This window comes from Argentina silus (assembly GCF_951799395.1).
Source record: "Argentina silus genome assembly, chromosome: 11".
Classification (NCBI taxonomy): Eukaryota; Metazoa; Chordata; class Actinopteri; order Argentiniformes; family Argentinidae; genus Argentina; species Argentina silus.
In genome coordinates this window covers 15,430,633-15,452,234 of record NC_139665.1, presented here as the reverse complement: position 1 = coordinate 15,452,234, position 21,602 = coordinate 15,430,633, and the positions used below count along the sequence as shown (strand labels likewise).

General features: G+C 45.8%; 2 protein-coding genes and 1 long non-coding RNA gene across 3 annotated transcripts; 1 reads left to right on the top strand and 2 right to left on the bottom strand.

The window, feature by feature from the left end:
• Positions 1-255: 255 nt before the first annotated feature.
• Positions 256-9,830, bottom strand: smarcc1b (SWI/SNF related BAF chromatin remodeling complex subunit C1b). The gene is made up of 28 exons (XM_083680685.1): positions 9,615-9,830; positions 9,108-9,227; positions 8,755-8,840; positions 8,553-8,634; positions 8,212-8,304; positions 8,035-8,104; positions 7,805-7,874; positions 7,619-7,694; positions 7,351-7,476; positions 6,800-6,885; positions 5,791-5,903; positions 5,585-5,644; positions 5,383-5,420; positions 5,078-5,193; positions 4,811-4,882; positions 4,583-4,696; positions 4,286-4,439; positions 3,985-4,095; positions 3,757-3,816; positions 3,347-3,605; positions 3,142-3,213; positions 2,855-2,910; positions 2,605-2,749; positions 2,209-2,351; positions 1,762-1,896; positions 1,378-1,510; positions 935-1,021; positions 256-652 (listed from the first exon to the last, which is right to left on the bottom strand). The coding sequence occupies exons 1-28, from the start codon at positions 9,789-9,791 to the stop codon at positions 564-566; spliced, it is 2,943 nt and encodes a 980-aa protein (XP_083536811.1). The 5' UTR covers positions 9,792-9,830; the 3' UTR covers positions 256-563.
• A 181-nt stretch (positions 9,831-10,011) lies between these two features.
• On the top strand, positions 10,012-12,389 carry LOC310812411. Its single transcript, XR_014554519.1, has 7 exons — positions 10,012-10,044; positions 10,420-10,483; positions 11,077-11,135; positions 11,353-11,401; positions 11,593-11,646; positions 11,941-11,990; positions 12,250-12,389. It is a non-coding gene; the product is annotated as an uncharacterized lncRNA (long non-coding RNA).
• Positions 12,390-12,572: 183 nt separating this feature from the next.
• ctps1a (CTP synthase 1a) lies at positions 12,573-21,351 on the bottom strand. The gene is made up of 19 exons (XM_083680213.1): positions 21,203-21,351; positions 20,091-20,271; positions 19,326-19,496; positions 18,918-19,018; positions 18,611-18,727; positions 18,384-18,467; positions 18,106-18,186; positions 17,844-17,995; positions 17,268-17,400; positions 16,853-16,941; positions 16,533-16,627; positions 16,280-16,342; positions 15,748-15,791; positions 15,308-15,404; positions 14,905-14,960; positions 14,679-14,775; positions 14,173-14,317; positions 13,570-13,668; positions 12,573-13,179 (listed from the first exon to the last, which is right to left on the bottom strand). The coding sequence occupies exons 2-18, from the start codon at positions 20,254-20,256 to the stop codon at positions 13,584-13,586; spliced, it is 1,776 nt and encodes a 591-aa protein (XP_083536339.1). The 5' UTR covers positions 20,257-20,271; positions 21,203-21,351; the 3' UTR covers positions 12,573-13,179; positions 13,570-13,583.
• Between the last annotated feature and the right edge of the window lie 251 nt (positions 21,352-21,602).

Genomic DNA, 21,602 nt, shown 5'->3' with positions numbered 1-21,602 from the left:
CATAGATTTGAACTGGGGACATGGATTTCTGTCACGCCACCGATTCTTAGCTCTTTTTCTCCTTTCCTGTGAAAGTCTTTGTGAAACCAGAAAGGATTCTTAATAAATATGTCAATCAATAACACGTTCTTTTGACTCATAGTACTCTCACCACTAATACACAAACATCCCTCTACCCATCTACCAACATTGCCCTCTTCCCCTAAAGAAAGGAAACACAGTAGAAAATGGACGGCTCATAAACCACACAAGAAGTTTCATACAAAACAACTTTAATGAGCTGGGTTGACTGTGCAGTACAGACTTATTTTACAGACATCAGACATTCTGAACCAAAGACAAGCATACAGTGTGTGTGTGTGTGTGTGTGTGTGTGTGTGTAAAAGCATGAGTAAATGACATCGAAATTACAACAAACAGTCAAATATGAGGACCTATGAGATTTGAACAGGTCTGTCTGTGTGTGTGTGTGTGTGTGTGTGTGCCTGTGTGTATTCTTCGAATACAGTTGTGTGTTGTGTTGTGTAACGGGGGTTGGGGTGAGGTGTGTGTGTGTGTGTGTCTCATGTCTCGGCCCCTCGGCTGTGGATGGGCGTGGCTGGAGGACCTGGCTGGACCGGTGCTATCCCATCAGGCTGTGCAGAGGAGGGGTCTGAGTCAGAGGAAGAAGAAGAAGAAGAAGAAGAAGAAGAAGAAGAAGAAGACGACTTCAGTATAACTAGCAAAATATCCCACTCATCATATCATACGTACACTAGACTCTATTATTCACTACATAGAAAACAGTTTATCCAAAAACTGAATTTTGGCCCCTGCTGTTAGCTTGGGTGTAACTGCTGTGTGATAAATCACTTCATGTAAAGACCTACAAATAAGACTCATTCATACGTGTTAAAATTGGGTTGGTTGGGGTTAGAGGTTTTAAGGTACTTACACATTCCGTTAGGAGCTCCAGGGTGGCGGGGGGCCATGTTTGGAGCGTTCCCCCCACTAGGCATCATCCGGTTGGGCATGGACTGGCCTACAGAGGGGGGTGGTATGGTTAGGGTTACGACTTTATCTAAACATACTCACTCTTTTACATCTTTAACTGTAATGTACAGGCAGGTGTGTACATTTGCCGACCGGTTTGTGTGTGTGTGTGTACGTTTGCCTGCCTGATTGCGTTAGTGTGCTCTTTTTCAGACCTGAGTGTGTGAGTGTGAGTGTGTGTTCAAGTTCAAGTTTATTTGTTATGTCTCATACACGAGTGCAGGGAGTAAAATTCTTGGGCTCGGGTCCTTGACAATGCAGCAATACAAATAATACAAATAATACAAATACGCAGTAATGTACGTGTGTGTGTGTGTGTGTGTGTGTGTGCGTGCATGAAGAGACCTGAGTGCTGTAGTGTGTATGGTGGCTGTCCGTGCTGCTCCCTCTGCTGGCGAACCTTAATCTCTACATGCTTCAGCTGCTCCGCATGGAAACTCTGCCTCTCTGACAACAGCTGCTGGCGCTGCTGCTCCAACTATGCACGCACGGGAGGGAGGGAGGGAGGGAGGGAGAGAGAGGAAGATCAGATACATGGAAAACATAGGAGTAACAAATAAACAAATGTGTGAAACCACTGTTCTAGATGTACAAGATCACAAGATTAGATCACTAGAACAGAAAACCAAAGACGAGAGAGTAGATCCTTCAGACTAGATCCCTCAAGACTAGATCCTTCAGACTAGATCCCTCAAGACTAGATCCCACAAGACTAGATCCCTGACTCACAGCCTCCTTCTCCCGGTCCATGATGGTCTCCAGCTCCTCAAAGTGTCTCAGTTTGATCTCTAGCTTCTTCATCTGGGTCTCCACCAGCAGAGCCACCAGGGACTTGATCTTCCTCTCCTCCACCGCCGCCAGATGCTTGGGGGGGGGGGGGGTCAGGAGTTATATTTTAGGGCCGGTTTCCCAGACATAGATTAAGCCTAATCCTAGACTAAAAGACATGTTCAATGGAGATTGTCCATTGGAAGTGTGATTTAGTCCAGGACTAGGCTTCATCTATGTCCAAGAAACTGCCCTGTACAGTTTTTAGTTGGTGACAGTTGGCGATTGAAACAACACCAACAGAAACATTCTAAGCGCTTGTAATAGTCAACAAGTGAATCATTCTGACTACACAACCTGTTTTATATACATTCAGTGATAGGTCAGTTTTCTGTGGGCGGAGCTTACCTTGGCCTTGGTGGCGGCGGAAGCAAGGGCAGCTGCTGCTGCCATGGCAACGTTCACCTCTCCCAACTCCAGCTCCGCTTCTGTCCTCCCCTCATCCCCCTCGCAATCCCTCTGCCCTGCACTGTCCTCGTCCTCCCCCCTGCCTGAAAGAGAGGGAAAAAGAATCAATGTTCTCTTGTTTGTGTAGACGACACATACACACACACACACACACACACACACACACACACACACACACACACACACACACACACCTGTCTTATTGTCCACACACACACACACACACACACACACACACACACACACACACACACACACACACACACACACACACACACACCTGTCTTATTGTCCACACACACACACACACACACACACACACACACACACACACACCTGTCTTATTGTCCTCTCCCCTCTCTCTATCTCTCTCTTCTGTAACTGTCATTTCAGCATTCTCTCTCTTCACCAGTGCTCCATCCACTGGTCTCTCTCCTCCGCTGGGTTCTGAAACCTTCTGTCCATCCACCCTCGCCTCAGCCTGGAACGCACACACACATGGACACACACACAAAAAGGGCAGTCAGTAAACAAAGACACCCAGAGACTTCTTATCCAATAGAAATCATGGACAGTATCACCTCACCTGCAAAGGCTGCAGGTCGCTGGAGTTCGGCTCCATTTTCTCAGCAACTATCACTTCTGCAGGAGAGAAGATGAGATAGATAAGTTGAGAAAGAAGAGGGAGGTTATGGATCTGTTGTGTACACACACACACACACACACACACACACACACACACACACACACACACACACACACACACACACACACACACACACACACACACACACACACACACACACACACACACACACACACACACACACGTTGTGAGGAGGTTGATGGAGTTGAGATGTGTATGTGTTATACCTGTCTTGTCAGGCTGGTTGGAGCCAGGGTCAGCCTTCTCAGTGGCCTCCTCATGCACACGAGAAAACTCCTCTACAGAGAGAGAGAGAGAGTTAATCCAAATGCATACACACCTTCAGACACACACACACACGCGACCTTGCTCACATGCCCGCTTACTTACACACACACCCACATAGACACACACCCACACACAGATACTGACCCAGGGCAGCCCTGGCAGCGGCGGAGGCGACTCGTGGGTCGACCACGGAGGCCAGGAACGCCACCGTACTCATCACAGGGTTCTCTGATTGGCTGAATGGCACGGGCTGGAAGGCCAATGGGCCCAGGGAGGAGGAGGAGTCCTCCAGGTAAGGGTCTTCGATTGGCAGACGGAGGAAGTGAAGGATACACTCATCCTGAGTACGAGAGCCCACGTGCTCCGATACCTTGTTCCAGTCATCTCTGTACACCTCCAACGCCTAGAGGGAGGGAGGGAGGGATAGAGAGAGAGAGAGAGAGAGAGAGAGAGAGAGAGAGAGAGAGAGACAGAGGGAGTGAGTGAACAGTCATCGGTCTGAGATCAGAGCCGTTTGCTGGAGAGAACAAGTGTGTTGAAGCTGATTGGCTCACCTCAAGCAGCAGGAGTGTCTCTTGCTCCGTCCATTCCCTTCCTGCACTCCCTCCCTTACTCTGAGAGAGAGAGAGAGAGAGTGTCATTGGCATGTATAGTTCTGTATTGTGCGTTTCAGGATCTTGGACAGCCACAGAAACAGACAGAATAGAAACCTTCATGTTGTGTGTGCGTGGTTCCTGGCCTAGATGTGTGTGTGTGTATGTGTGTGTGGGTGTGTGTGTCACCTTGGGGTGTTTCCTGGCGTAGATGTCATTGCGGAGGCCAAAGGTCTGAGTTTCGGACGGCTTCTCTCTGCTTCTCTCTGGGAAGAACAACATCTGCTGGGAGGCAGACACCTAGAGAGAGAGAATGAGAGAGAGAGAGAGAGAATGAGAGAGAGAGAGAATGAGAGTGAGAGAGAAAGAGAGAGAAACAGAGAGAAGAATAGATATCTGTGAATTTCTAAACATCCAGATTTCCAGACACTTTGAGAGGATCAAAAACAGTAAAGGGTATAGGTGTTGAGCATATGTGTGTGTGTGTTACCTGTAGAGGCCTGTGTTGCAGGGGGGCCAGTCCAGAGGGGGTGTCAGCCAGGACGTTGAAGTGGGGGGTGGGGGGAGGGCCCATGGGGAGGGGTTTGCTCTCCGCGTCTACCTGGTAGTTCACCAAACCCCACTGCTCCAGTAACGCATGGACCCTACACACAGAGACAGGGGTTACACACACACACACACACACACACACACACACACACACACACACACACACACACACACACACACACACACACATAGGTACAGACACACATGCATGTATGCACGCACGCACGCACATACACACCTCATGACGGCGCAGACGTCTCCAGTCAGGTTGCGTCTGCAGGAGGTGGAGCTGAGGTACTCCTGGGGATTCAGCCGGTACGAGTCTATCATGAAGTTACGATACGCCAGGTATCTGCAACACACACACAGACACACACACACAAATACATATATACCGTTAAACAATGCAGAATATACTCAGGTCTTCTGTGGTGAGTGTGTATCTGTTGGTAATGTCAGTACTCACATCTCTGCAGATTTGGACTTGTTCTTTCCGTTGAAGAATTCGGGCAGCGCCCGTTTCTCTATCTGGTGAATACTGGTACACACACAGACGCGCGCACACGCGCACACACGCACACACGCACACACACACACACACTTCAGTTCAGTTTCTAAAACTAGATCGATCCAAATGTCCTCTAAACAGTCTGCTGATTAAGTTTTGATCCGGACTGGGCTCAATGGACACAAGGGAGCAAGCGTGTGTGTGTGTGTGTGTGTGTGTGGGTACCTATTGTAGTTGAACCAGGAAGCGTAGCTAGGTACGATGATGTGGTGTGTCTGTTCCGTGATGTTGTCTTCTCCATCGGAGAGACGTGCCCCCTCTCCTCGACCCTCATCCTCCTCCTACACACACACACACACAGGGGCATAGTTCACAGGTCAATGCCCCAGACTCGATTCCTCACACACACACACACACACACACACACACACACACACACACACACACACACACACACACACACACACACACACACACACACACGACAGCTAGGGTGAATCTCAGTGATGATAAGAGGATGTCATGGTTACCCTTCCTCCAGGAAACAGGGAATCATCCTCCAGTTCATCTGTAGGAGGGAGAAAAGAGAGGGATGAGAGGAGAACGAGTGACAGAGAAACGCGCACACACAATCTCTCTCACACACACACACACGCACACGCACGCAGACACACACACACACACACACACACACACACACACACACACACACACACAGAGACACATACTCACCTAGATCAGCCATGGTCCCTCCTTTCACTGGAGTGTTCTCACTGTCCTTCTTCGGGTTTACTGCAGAGAGAGTGAGAGAGAGATCATGTCAGAACAAACTGTGTGTGTGTGTGTGTGTGTGTGTGTGTGTGTGTGTGTGCGTGCGTGCGTGCGTGCGTGCGTGAGTGAGTGAGTGAATGAATGTGTGTCTGTGTGTGTGTACATACCGTTCTTTGGCAGTATAACCTCCTCCATGTTGGGTACGGGGGTCGGGTCCTCCATGTCTTTCGTCATGTCTTCCTCTGGCTCCTCCTCCTGGTGGCCACGCCTCTTGGAGCCACTAATGACACAGATAGGGTGGGTGACGGTTACTGTCTCTATGTCCCATTTAACTCATTTAGTAGCCGAGGGTGAATAGAGTCGCCCAATATGTCAACATTCTAGAGTGCCATGGGCGACTTTATTCATCAAAAATGCATCAATGATGATGCTTCATGTTGTAGCCAATCAAAGTGTTGCTAGGTAAATACCACATAAAACACTTGGCACTCTAGGTGGGGAGTGTTCCAGAATTCTTTGGCAGTTTGTGGGTTAACTAGCCGTTCAGTTAGAAATTAAACCGGCATCCCTTGGTGCCATCTTGGTTTTAGCTCCAATTCCAGCAGTTATGTTTAGTTGGCCTAGTTGAAAATTCGGTGAGTTGCTATTGGTCAATAAAGCCCAGAGGGTCATTCCGTGTTGATGGTGATGGGTGAATATGGCCTGTATCTACTGTATGTGTGCTCAGTGTATAAACGGTTCCTTTCATGGTAGCTTGGTGTCATCGGGTGAATATGTTTCCTCATCTGTGCAATCGATTTGCTTATTTCTCAGGGATGAAACTATATTTCTACAAAATCATGATGCAGGGATAATGATTGTATTTGTTTCTAACTACAGAAACCATTTTAGTGAAATTGGAGAAGGCGGGGGTTCATAGCTTGTTGATTGGACACTTAGTGACCACAGAAGAAGAAGCATGGCTCTCTTGGGATTGTGGGATGTCCCCTAAGAGCATCAAGAACTCTCTGGCTAAAACCAGAAATGAAGTCAAACAGTCTGTCTGTTGGTGTAACACAAACTGCATATACACAATTGAGGGAAGGATAACGGAAAGAAAACAGAGAGAGAGAGAGAGAGAGAGAGAGAGAGAGAGACAGACACACACGCACACGCGCACACACACAGAGACCCTACCCTTTCTTTCCTCCTTTCCTTCTGCCTTCAGAGGAGGGAGGAGAGGGGGAGCGTCTTCTCTTCTTCACAGGGGTTGGCTTACGGTCCTAAAGGTGAGAAGAAAGGGAAGAGTGATCAGATGGAGAGAGAAAAGGAGGAAGAAAATGAGAGATGGCAATACACCAATACACACGGCCAATGTGAACACACTGCCTTGCAAACAAGGCAGCTATACAAACTATGCTATACCTCATTCCAAATAGTATGGAAGTATGGGATTCTGAACACACAAACACACACACAGAGACACACAAAGACATACACACACACACAGACACACACAGAGACAAAGACAAACACACACAGAGACACACACACACACACACACACACACAGACACACACAGACACACACAGAGACAAAGACAAACACATAGACACACACAGAGACAAAGACAAACACACAGACACACACAGACACACACAGAGACAAAGACAAACACATAGACACACACAGAGACACACACAGAGACAAAGACAAACACACAGACACACACAGAGACACACACAGACCTGGTCTTCCCTGAGGTGGACGTGCCGGCGGATGATAAGTGGAGTGTTTCTTTCGTCTACTTGGTAGTCTTCCTCGTTCATCCACTCATTAAACACTTCTGTGTCCAACACCCAGCCGGCATGCACCTGGAAACACACACACACACACACACACACACACACACACAAAATAAAGGTATTACAAAGATGGATACATACATACTTTTGTGTGTGTACATACATAGATTAGTGTGTTTGTGTGTGTGTGTGTGTGTGTGTGTTACCTCACCTTCCAGGGTCTGTCTGGGTGTGGTTGTTCCTCCACCTCCCCCTCCACATCACTAGTAGAGAGCCAGCTGTCATAGCTACAGGAGGGAGACATGTTAACAGATATACAGTGTAGATAAGGCGTGTGTGTGTGTGTGTGTGTGTGTGTGTGTGTGTGTGTGTATATGTGTGTGTGTGTGTGTATTACCTGTCAGGATGCATCCCCCAGTGCACCAACACATGCTTGTCTTTCCACATGACAGGACGCAGCCACTCATCTGGAACAGAAGACACACACACACGCAAAACTATGAACACACACAAGTCAAAACTGTTCACACAAAGTATGAACACAAATACATGCAATACTAAACATAACACAGTAAACACACACACAGACAAACGTAAACACACACACGTAAACACACACACACTGACCGTCGTCTGTGGAGGCTGGTGAGGGGTAGATGTGGTGTGTGGCCTGGGTTCTGTCCTCAGTCACAGATCCCTAAGAGACACAACTACATTACCCAGGAGCCCTTTCACCCAGTGTGCACTCCTCTCCTCACGTTCTGTCCTCTCATCCCCTCCCTCTCCCCTCCTGTAACAGGTTACCTGGTGTTTGTTGATGATGTCACCGAGTCTGCTGGCCAGTTTCTGCTCGATCTCAGGATCCAGATACACAACGGGCCGGGTCAGGCAGTTATTCTACACACGCACGCACGCACATAGACAGAGAGAGACACAGACACAGACAGAGACAGAGACAGAGACAGAGACAGAGACAGAGACACAGACACAGACACAGACACACACACACACACACACACACACACACACACACGTCAGTATGTCTCAAAAGCATGTGCAGTCCATAGTCTAGGTATGGTCCAAAAGCAGTTTGTGTCTGTATGGTCATGTTGGAGTTGGGTGTGCAAGTGAGTGCGGTCAGGCACCTGGACCAGAGTCTTCTCTAGGGTGATGAACATCTCTACGTTGCGGTCGGTTCTCGAGGGGTTCTGCAGGTCAAACCTACGCCTGGGGGAGACAGGCTAATCTTCGTTATCATCCTCAGTGACACAATACTTTGTGAATGACGACTGCCATGCAGTACTCCATATCAACCCCTAGATAGCCAGCCTCCCCCCCCCCACTCACCAGCCCTGCTCCGTCTTGAACTTGTGAGCAGAACCAAGGATGTGACCGAGCCCGCCCCCAGGCCGCAGGTCCAGGAAGCAGTGAGCCTGAGGATTGAACACACACACGCACACACACACTCTGGACATGTGTACTTACTGATCTTAAAAATACAAGTAAACTAAACAGCCTGAGACATCATTAGCATCCATATGGTAATATGTGTAAGACCATCTTGTTGTCATGGCAGAGATAGAGAGACAGTGCTGTTCACTCGAGAGAGATAAAGAGAGAGTGAGTGTGTGTGTGTGTGTGTGTGTGTGTGAGAGAGAGAGAGAGAGAGAGAGAGAGAGAGAGAAAGAATGAGAACTCACAGGTAGTTTGATCAGTGAGGGGTTGTTAGCGCGTCTACCGAACGTCTCCTCCTGGAACTGAAGCAGCTGCAAGGTAAGAGCAGCCAAAGCCTGGCAGGAGGGAGGGTCTACCTGCACGTACTACACGCACGCGCGCGCACACACACACACACACACACACACACACACACACACACAGTAAGATTAAGAGTCTTGGGATAGGGAGGGCTTTCTTGGATGACTTCCTACATGCACTCTGGTTTTCAATCTCGATATTATGCATTCTTCATAATACTTGGGATCGCAATAATGTGATCTCTCTGTGCATCTCAAGAAGTCTAAGTTGAATTTATAGGTAGGAGGCCTGCATGATGTGTCAACGACTTTCAAGATTAGCTATCATGTTTACAAGGGTTACAATAAAGCTAGGTAGTGAGAGACTACCTAGTTAGCTAGCTGGCTTTGTTTATCAACCAGACACAGTGTGTTGACAGAGGTTAGCTGTTAGCTTAGCTCCAGTTTGCGCACCTTTTTGTAGTGCTTCGCGATCCACTGACGCACCGTCTCCAGTTGAGCTACAGTATCGGGGCTTTCCCAGTAGCTTGCGGACGGATAACCGTCTTTTTTCCGGTGCCCCGAGGTACCACTGCCCGGCTGGCTGGGTCCGGGAATACCGGGGTTCATTGCCCCCGACATTGTCGCCATGATAATGAATAACGGGTGAGCGAGCGAACAAGCAACAGACGGGAGACCGACCCGCCTACGCACGCACTCACGGAGCAACTTCCCATAACATCCCTCTCGCGATAGGATGAGTAAAAAGACTCCCATCATGCAAATCTTCCATGTGACACATTTGGACCAATCGCCCGGCTGGGCCGTACTATATAAATAGTCCGGCTGCGTTATTTCTCTCTCTTCGTTTGCGACTCCGAGAAAGGATAGTGTGTCAATCATGGTGAGTTGCGAAATATAGCTGTCATATTATTTCTTTATCGATGAATTTGAGTATGTTCCAAAGCGCGACGTTGCAAGTCGTCTGTAGTCAAGTCTTGAGAAAAGCATTTGCGTAATTTGGTAGTTGTAAGAGTAGCCTGCTTTCTTAAGTGTGCCTCGTGGCGGCCTTTATCGAAGCTAACTCAACCCATTCCTGGTTGTGTTAGTCAACAAAGGGCCAAAAGCACATCTTTTACCGACGGTCGCTGTATAGTTTGGTTGTAGCTTATCAGCAACATAAAGGGGAAGAACATTGCTTTAATGTGCTCAATTGCGAACACACGTGGTCCGCTTTCAGAGTTCATTTCATCGCTAACTTCTTGTCTTCTGCCTCTAGGTGGTGTTGAGGCGTGCGTCGGACTCTGGCCCTCCACAGATGGCTGCATTGATGCTGCAGACAGGCAAGTCTTCTTGCCCTCTTTGCTGTACCCAAACATCTATCAGGCACCTATCGAAGCCGTTCTTGTTCTCCCAGTAGCAGAGAACGGTCAAAAGGCAGCCGAAAGTAACACTTTCACCGACGGTCGCTGTTCAGTTCGACCGTAACTGTCTCAGCAACATTAAGGGGAAGGACACTTGTAAATTGCCACGTTGATGAGTTCACTTGGGTGCAGGGGCGCCGCAAGGGGGGGAAGGTTAGGACGATTCTAAGGGCCCAGCAATGGCAGGGGCCTCTCAGAGCACACTATTGTGGCCTTTTCAACAGAAAAACTGGCAGGGATGATGGGGAATGTGCTTTCAGATCTAGGAATAGACACAGGTGATTGAAGGGGGCAAGGCTATTATAATGAGGCAAACATGTCAAGGGAGTCCAAGCCCAAACATTTAACACTTGCTACATTCTCACCGTGTGCCTCCCACACATTAAATCTTGTAGGCGTGCATGCTGCAGGGTCACGCCCCTGCTTGGCTGCATTGTCCTTTGGATTGATTATGTATAAAAGATGTAACTTTGCAGGTTCCTAGTTTTTAATTGTTTCTGTTTGGTCTGCAGGCTGATCGATTCTACTGAACAGCCCTTGGACAGGGGTGAAATGAACAAGTGGACATGATGTAGGTATTACACAGAATACATTAAATGTATTACACCCTGTTCTGGCTGTGATGACAAACTTGCCCTCACTGAGAGGTTTAACCTTGATTATGAGAACTATTAGTACTCGGCTGAGCCAATTCTATTTGAAAATATTCACTTTACAACAGTTTTTGCCTATACATGGAAGATTGTGGTTTTATTACTAAACAAATTACTTGTCAATGCCCTCCACAGTCCAACATGACCAGACCCAGGGGATACCTCTAGATGCCTCTGGAATGAGGTAATTCAAGTTTCAAAATGTTGTGTTCTGGCTGTGATGACAAACTTGCCCTCACTGAGAGGTTTACCTCGATAATGAGAACTATTAGTACTCGGCTGAGCCATATTTATTAATCTGTTTGCACCACAAACATCACTGCTTTGGATGTAAGCAGTTACAGAACTAACGTAATGAACCCTTTCTCTCATCAGCTCTCCCATCCGCTACCATGTGAGGTTACCATACCGGCTGGAGTAGAGTAGTGGGTAAGTCAATTCCAGTTGGTGGGGCAGCATGCTATCCTAAGGACCAGAGCTCTGTCTGTAGCTCCAGGTTCTCCAAGTGTGTGCCAGATAAACGGGGAGTCTTTGACTGTCTAGGCCTTTCTGTGCCTTTGGCAGTCACTCTACTGTCCAACAAATACATTTGGATGCATCTACCAATCTGGCAGTGGTGCCTTAATGTTTCTTATAATTCCACCCAGCTGATGACTGGACTACCCATCTTAAATGGCTTTCTTACTGCGTGACTAGATGCTAATGGTGTGTTTGTTTCTATAGGGTTGGAGATGCCGGTGTTGCCTCTTCGTGCCCCAAGCAGCACACTCTAGGTATGTGTACTTCCTCCAGAACCCAATTGGGGTGTGGATTGCGCATCACTATAGACAGGTTCTTAAGCCTCAATGTATTGTACAATGGCACCTTGTGTGTTGCGTTCTGATCAGTGATGATACCAATTTATTATGGTGACTGTTGGATGAAACTTGCGGATATGGGACTGAGATCAGAGCTGCCCGATAGGGAGGTGATGTGGTTTGTCAACCCCATTCATTTTTAAACCACTAATTCCACACTCTTCCTCATTCTCAGGTATTGCAGCAGATCAGATGACAAGCAGGCATCCCTTCTGGTTGGGGGTGTGCCAACTTCCTGTTCAGTTCATACTTTTATAAATATTTATTGTGAAAATGCCATTCAATAAAGCTTGATTTTTTACAAAAAATTGTATGCATTTTATTTTAATCAAGTGGAGTGATGTAGTGTGAGGTCAATATGATTCAAGGCTTTACAGGCAGACCAAGCCACTCCATAGCCTTTCTTCGGTTGGCAACAACTCTTCTCAGTGGAAAGTCTGTTCCTCCCCTTAAAAACTCCAACAATTGAGAGAAAAGGCTCATGGGTTGTCATCTACATATGCTCTAACCCACCAATCTCAGTACAATGAATCTCAACACGGATCATAACAGTACATCAGATAGCAGTAAACTGGATGACAATGCACACAAGGAGAGTGTCACAATAGACAAGTCATTTTTACTACCAGAAATATATACAATAATGTTCAGCTACTAACAGTCACTTGTCGATGAAAAGAGGTTACAACGTTGATTCATTGTACAGCTCCAACGAAGGTAGAAGAACCAGCCCTGCTAGAACACTGTCCGTATCTGCATAATTCCCATACCGTTCCTATTGTCTTTCTTCAGATACAGAATGCTTGCTCTCACAACATCACCCATCTCAGTGCACATTAAATACATGATCTCTGCTCACCATTTACAGCAAAAAAAACAATCTGCATGTAACGATGTCCGAGGGGCTGTTGACCTGAATGAGGGTTTGATCGTAGCTGCCTGTGAGTGTTGTCAGGAGCGTAAGAAAAATATAAATCTGCTTCCAGTTCTTAAATCAGGCAATTTGGGAGGCAGGAAAACAAATAGGTCCTCTATACAAACAAAAACCCATCCCTTTTCTGAAGGATCCTCTGTTAAAATGCTTCTCAGTTCTTCATCTTTCCCACTGCAAGAGAGAATGATGTGTTAGTTCTGTTGTGGGTAGAAATGCAGGAACAGCATAAGGTGACAAACATGCAATAAAGGTTTTATACACAGGATGAGGAGTCCAGTTTGTAGGATTTAAGATGAAATAGTGCTTAATGGCCATGGTAAATCCTGAGCGACAAGTGAATGACATCACTTAATTAAGAAAGTTTCAGTGGAGAGCGCATTCTAAAATGCGGTGTTGAGGCCTTTACATACCCTTTTAAGTTGTAGCTGTTCACAAAAAAAAAAAAACTCGATGAGAAAGATAGTAACATTTATGAGAAGAAAGAAAAAATCCACTGACATCAATAGAGAGATGCCACTACAGCTTTGTCTAGTAATTAATAGTCTATGGGCTGTGTCTTACCTTGTATTGAGCAGTCATTCCTGTGAGATGGAAGGCAATTTGAACTCAGATATTTCAGAGTCTGGGGAACTGCTGCCACTTCGATCACTGTACGTGTCCCTATGGAGAGGATGGGAGGCAAACAGCATGTTTAGACACGTACATACTTACACCCACCTCTCAAAACACATTTTCTTCATTATTGTCTTTCAGTTGTTAGACATGTTTTCATTTCCACAGCTTGATATTATACTGGAAGACATTCAAATAAAGCAGTCCTTTCTTTGTTAGAAAAAGCAGAATAAATCTCACGACTACCCACAGCCCTACTGCTGTGTTTAACAAGGGCTTATCATTCATTCAGATGGTGTGTGTGTTCACACAACATTACATTCCACAAATGTAGGCAGTAATGAATGCTGCATCTCAGTGATGTATTGATGTCCATGAATCAGACTGAATCATTTTCAACTCATACGGGGAAATCACTGTTCCACAAGCATATATATGTATATACGCAGTGTTCATGATTGCACTTCAATTGCACGCCGTGTGTGTGCGCGTGTGTGGAATATAAAAATCGCACGGTAGTGCAGACTGATTGATGTGGTGCTCTGCGGTTACCGTGGAGACAGACGGCAGCCCTTCTGTAGGAAGCCCTGTAGTTTCCCTGCTGCGGCCAGTAACAGGCCAAAGTAAGGGGGAGACGGCTTGATGGGGCGGGAGGTGAACTCGGGGTGGTACTGCACCCCCACGAAATACGGATGATCTGAAACACAACAGAGGACGCGGCGGTCAAGAGCTGAACCGACCATCTTTTTTTATATTTCTGAATTATTATTTTTTTCATCCGCAAAGTCATGCATTTTTTTATCAGTATAGTGCTTCTATCACATACTCAGAGCACTTAACAAGGTCAAGAAAAAAAACAGAAAAACATGGCACATAGAGGGACAGAACAGGGGCAACGTACAAAGTCACACGTTCAAAGCCTCCCTAGACAGGTGGGTGTGTGCACCGTATTGCATCGGTGTGGGAAATGTGCTGTATAAATAAAGTTTGATTTGACCAACGACAAGAATATAACATGAATAAATAAAGCTAGTCTTGGGTCCTCTGTATGGTCTTACCATCCAACTCTATGACCTCCATTCGCTCTCCCTCCACGTCCTGACCCACAAAGCGAAAGCCCTTGTCCTCAAAGTGCTGCTTCAACTCTGGGTTGACCTGAGATAGGATACATGGTTGCATACAACACCAACATCAATAAAACATTGTTTTTACATAGAGTGAAAATGTTTCACACACAAAGAGAGGGAATATACAGAGAACTAACCAAGTAAACTTCTTACATACCTCAAAGCGATGTCTATGTCTTTCATCAACATACTCAGCATCTCCATAAAGCCGTCCTGCGATCAAACACAACCATAAGCACAGGGAGGAGAACAGACGAGGAACTGTGGTATTCTGCCACCCCTCTTCCTCTTCCAGTGCTTTGTAAGAGGGGTGGTATGCCACCTTGTCGACTTGGCTCCACCACTATGGGGAGAACCCTGGCTCCCTATTGGCTAATTCTGAGATAGCTAAGCGTGGGGAAACTCTGAGATTTAAAAGTAATACTTTTAATACTATAATAATAATAATAATAATAATAATAATAATAATAATAATAAGTAGCCGAGTCATACATTTCCAAGTTTCCAACGTCCGAGGAGCACCTGAATGCAGCATAACCATCAAAAGCACTGTCACTTACTCAACACGCTGTTGGTGGTCTTGAAAATGGTCCTTCTCTTCCCAAGCCTCATGGTCCCGCCCATTTGTCCGGGATTGTGTTCTGGCATGTCAATCACCTAGTAAGAACCAATAAGAGATTAGATGTTTGCATGCCTACATTTCCAGTGATCGGAGGAACAGGGGTCAGTTTTCCAAAAGCTTCGTAGCTGAAGCTCTACTTAATTCCTCCCAACAACCCAGCCGTAAATCCACAAATCCGCAAGAGAGTAACAATTGTGAAATCACTGTTTGCAGGTCAATCTTCTGTGCATGAAAGAACAACATGTGTCCAATCAAGGACAGGACGTTTACTGGTTAGGTCTAAGAGAGAGTGGTCCTGGATGGAAAGAGAACCCAGTACTACTTTAGCTACGAAACTTTGGGGAAACCGACCCCTGCACTGTGTTGTGAGGAACCTACCACTGGATGCTTGGATTCAGGGTCAAACTCTGTGGAGTTGGCATCTGTGGAAAAAACAAACAAGGAATAAGACTCACATTGAGCACAGGTCCTCCCATTTGTACACTAGCCATAAAGATATAGTATGTATTGTATGTGGTGATGTATATGTATTATCATGTAAGAATAATATATGTATCTGTGTAATATAATATAATAATAATATTATTATCAATGTAATGTAATATGTGTGGGGATTATTATATGAATGTGATGTCTGTGTGCCGTTACTTCATTTGTGTTATGTGGAGGATGTTATGACTTGTGATATGATTATGCCATTTCCCGGGGCAGGATAATAAAAATAAATAAATAAACAAATTCTATTTACTTTGAAAAATAAATAGAAAAATGTTTCACTTATGACTGATTAATTCAGAGCTAGTGAAGCAGGATGTTTTGTGTAAGCCAGTGTATTCAAGGATGCAACCAATAAATGTGTATTTCCACACAATGTATGTGTCTTATTAGTCATAAAGATAGTGAACCTCACCTGTCCAGCCCAGCATGTCCCTGGCAAACTCACACACTGCCAGCTGCATCCCAAGACACACTCCTGAACACGTACAGAGGCACGGGGGGGGGGGGGGGGGGGGGGGGGGGGTTGAGTCAACATTGAAGTACACAAACATTGACGTTAATGAGAAAAAAGATTGTAATCGAGAGTAAGCCATAGTTTAGGGTGAAGTTACGCCCTTTCAATAAAGATCGCCTTCTGATAGGCTGCCATAAATTAAATCACTCACCAAGGAAAGGCTTCTTCTGTTTCCTTGCCCAGTTGATGGCATGGATCTTCCCTTCCGTTCCTCTGACACCGAAACCCCCCGGGACCAGAACGCCACTGTGGATGGATGACAGCATATTTACAAGCCTGCCCTTTATTACCAATGCACCACACAGACAACAGGAAGAAAGGCTTGTTTACCCCTGGATTATTTGCCCTACATGCATCACTTTGTTTCTGTTCATTCAAGTCAATACATCACCAGTGTAACGTCATATCTGTCTGCCTGTACGCCCCCCCCCCCCCCCCCCCCCCCCCCCCCCCACACACACACACACTCACTCCGCACTGCAGAGCTTCTGCCATGCTTCATGGTACTTCACAGGCTCCTCCTGCAGAGTGGTTGGCTCCAAGTCTGCAGAGTCAATATACTGAGAGAGAAAGAGAGGGGGGAGAGAGCGTTACAAGATGCTATTTTGGGTAGCGTCTTTGGCTAATGATAGCATTCAGCTCACATATTCTAGCTATGCCATGAATGTGTACGCAAACAGAGGTACTTAACATGCAGTCACCATAATTATAGCAAAAGGAAGCATATTCTGGAGGGCGTCCCACTACCCACTAAACACCCACTTACCCACTAAATAACATCCTAAATAACATGGATTAAAGGGGTATTTGCAAAGTGTTCCAAGTCCATATGGTAAACACATCCCACATTAGAGCGATCCCTAGTCAAAGGAAGTGTTGTGTTTACCTTGACCTCCAGTTTGTGGCTGATGGCCAGTGCAGAGTGTTCCAGGGCTTTGATGACCGAGGCATAGGAGTCAGAGAACTTGGTGTACTTCCCCACCAGGGCTATAGAGCAGTGCTCCAGGAGTCTGTCTGACCTGGGAACAGAACAGACCACACACACACACACAACTGCAATTTATTGTATTTAAAACTAGATTTTACCAGGTTAGTCTCAATGAGATTAAGAATCTCTTTTACAAGAGAGACCTGGCCAAAATAGCAACACACAAATGTACACATTGAGCAGCAAGAAGGTTTGGGAAAATTAGGTGCAACTAGGGATCAAAACATTTACACCCCCCCCACACAATTTTCCCATCATGCTATTACCCTAGTTTTAAACTAATTTAAAGGGACGAGCTCCTGTAATTTCATGACCTTTCGAATGTTGCTCCTCTAAAGGAAAGAGCCAACACAGCATCCTAAAGGAGGGCTGCTTTCAAATATCCCCATCTAGACACCTCAGTCTCGATGTGGCGGATGTATACCTCATCACGCTGGCGGATGTATACGTGATGTAACGCTGTGTGACACTCACCTGTCAGACATCTCCTTCCACTTGGTGAGCATCTTCCTGGGCCGCGTCTCGATGGGCAGGTCCAGCCTCCGGCAGAAGTAGCCCACCACGCCCTGGTCCTCCAGCAGCAGGGGCACTCTGTAGATGGACGATACGTCCGCCACACAGATCACCTGACGAGAGGACGAGGCCGGACTGAGTCAATCACAAATTGGGGGGTTGACTAGTCTGATCAATTGTGCGTGTGTGTGTGTGTATGTGTCTTAAAAGGTTCAAGCTCTACCTGTTCAGGTTCTACGTGGCAGAACATGGAGATCTTCTCCTTGACCGAGTTCTCCAGGGGAGTGGAACAGCGACACATGATCTGAAGGCCATGGCACAAGAACACAATTACATCCCTACCTAAAACATGTCATGGTGAAGAGACAGAGATTGATGGTGTGATAAGTAACCCAGTATCAGCTCAAGCTCAATCGGTACTGACTGAGGGGGTGTCTGTCTGTCTGTCTCCCTCCCTCCCCGGCAAACGTAAGAGGTTTGAGACAAAGTAAAGGGACTCACCAGATCAGGGGACAACCCCAGGCCTCTCAGCTCTCTCACGCTGTTCTGTGTGGGCTTGGTCTTCTGTTCGCCTGTGGCACTGGGCTGGAGACACACCATGGTCACACCATGTTAGAACATGTAAGCTACAACTAAGCTGCAGCGACGTTCTCTTGCTCTTGTTGATTGACTCAAGGCTTAGGCGAATGCGCAGGTTGACTTGTTTGTACACAAGGTCACCTTCTTACCTGCGGGACGAGACTGACGTGGATGTTACAGAAGTTCTCCCTCTTGACCTTGAACTGGAACTGTCTGAAGGCTTCGATGAAAGGCATGCTCTCTATGTCTCCTACAGTGCCCCCCAGCTACAACACACACACACACACACACACACACACACACACACTTAAACAAGTTAAACAAGTAAAACAAGTCCACAGTACATTCCAACCTGACATGACTCCTCAAGCACAGGGAAGACAACACAAATTACAAACCAAATGAGGGTGTATAAAGAGTGATGCCTCCAGTTTACAACTGGCTTCCCAGTCTCACCTCAATAACACAAACTTGGGGCTCCACCTCATCGTCATCCACGGGCACCCTGGCCTGGCGCATCACCCACTCTTGGATGGCATCAGTGATGTGTGGCACCACTGGATGGACAGACCAGAGAAGGACAGCTCATCTCCCTGCTACCCACAACCCTGTATTCATAGACTTCACCTACTGTGTACGTCATGGTTTTATTGCTTTTACTGTTTGAATTTCCATGGCTGTAATACTTTTATAATCCACCTTTGATTTGATAGTATTTTTATTGTCTGTGTTTTTGTTAAATTGTGTTGCATCTATGTATGAAATGTGATACATATAAAGTTTGATAGTATCCAACATACTGGTTCCTGAATTGCCACCCACCATCCCTCCCCACTCTCCCCCCCCAGTAAGACTGGGGCTTACCCTGCACAGTCTTGCCCAGGTAGTCTCCCCTCCGCTCCTTGTTGATAACCGACTGGTAGATCTTGCCGGTGGTCAGGTTGTTGTCCTTGGTGAGCCGGATGTCCAGGAAGCGTTCGTAGTTCCCTAGGTCCAGGTCCACTTCGCCACCATCGTCCAGCACAAACACTTCCCCTGGACATGACGATGACATGATATGACTAGGACCTTGGCACATCAGCATCCACACAACTGTATCTGACCAGAGTCACTCATTCACTCACTCTAATCCATAACAAGTGGAGTCATACTTGGGGCTGACACCTCATGAGATATATGACTGATATACAGTACCAGTCAAAAGTTTGGACACACCTTCTCATTCAATGGTTTTTCTTTATTTTTATTATTTTCTACATTGTAGATTAATATTGAAGACATCAAAACTATGAAGGAACACATATGGAATCATGTAGTAAACAAAAAAGTGTTTTAGATATATTTTAGATTCTTCAAAGTAGCCACCTTTTGCTTTGATGACAGCCTTGCACACTCTTGGCAAGGTGTGTCCAAACTTTTGACTGGTACTGTATGAGGGAGCAGATCTGGCATGAGATACAGCTATTAAATGTATGGGGTTACTTTTACATGTCATTTATCAGACGCTTTCATCCAAAGTGACTTACAATAAGTACATTTGTCTAAGTAAGTGAATCAACTACATGTCAGTCATCGTAAGTAAAAACCTTCGACGGGAACAAATGCCATATGCAGTCACCAGTGCCTTACCATGCTCATAGGGGGAGAAGGTCCCAGCGTCTATGTTGATGTAGGGGTCGATCTTGATGGCAGTCACATGCAGACCACATGACTTGAGGATTGTGCCCACACTGCTGGCTATGATGCCTTTGCCAATGCCTGAGATGACGCCTCCAGTAACCAGGATGTACTTCATTGTGGCACTGGGAAACTGGAGAAAGAAAGCATAGACCTATGATTATTATGTCTGTTATTACCCTATAGCATAAACCCATATCAGCCTGCCATTCCACTAAGATCATGCAAAGGAAATTGCACAAGAAAATATTTTCAACCCCCACCCTCTAGTCTTTCTTATCATCTTTACCTGTAAGTATCATAACAGTAGAAACATTTATATTCCTGACGAGTGGCAACTACAGTACTGGTATTTTATGGTAAGATAGCTTAGTAATTGATTACATCGTCGTCATCATTGGTGGATGACGAAGACCACACAAGAGGCATTGCCACAGGTTGGATACAGGCATGTGGAAGTCGGATCCATGTGCCCAAATTGACCAACCAACCAGACTAACGTTAGAAACGTTAAATCATCGACTTATATAGCTACGTGAGAAGACATTGTACAAGTGATAAGTGACATATCGACAGCAGTTTATTACTGTGAAAACTAGCTGTTTTGCCAAATAAGCTAAATGACAACCCAAACTAACCCAAATTATGAGTACATATACGATTATATCTATATTGACATTTGGATGATGTGTATATCAACATGACTAGGATTATATTTATATTTGTATGTTTAACATCCATATGTAAATACAAATATAACACTAGCCAGAGATGGGGGTACATTGGTTACATGATGAAGACGAGTTATAGTTGCCTTTAGCCTCTTCAAGAGACAATGCCTAAATACATGTCCGATGCAGAACTATCTATTGCGAGGTCAAAATACGGCAACATCTGAATACAATATCATAGCAAATGTGATTGTAGAGAGAAAGATAAAATCGCTGACTCCAAGGACACCATTAGTCCATCACATGTCGGCTACCTAACAACAAGCTAGGTTATTTTAGCTAGCTAGCAACCATGCTGTCAAGTGACAGGCAGTCAAGCACGTTTCAACTCACCAACTAAATTAATGTAGCTCAGATGTTAAGCTTTCAAAATAAATTCCCAAATCGTCGATTATGTAAAATGCGGTCTTACTATTAAAAAATGATAACACGCTTGTCCTAATAAAGAAACTGTTATTTACGCCGCTGCAACATCCATCCACTCACCACGTGTTGACTGGCCAATCTACTACCAGAATGGAAAGACGCGGCTAAAACGACGGACACCAAGTTTGCGTAGCATCTGCGCAGACGTAAGTTCTTCATCGATTAGGAGGGATTTTAACACGTTTTTAACTATTAATAATATTTCTAACTTTAACTAACTAACTACCATACTAACTAACCAAGTAACTAACTTTATGCAAATATTGATATCTATTGATTGTGGAATCCTTCCCACAATTATACTTCA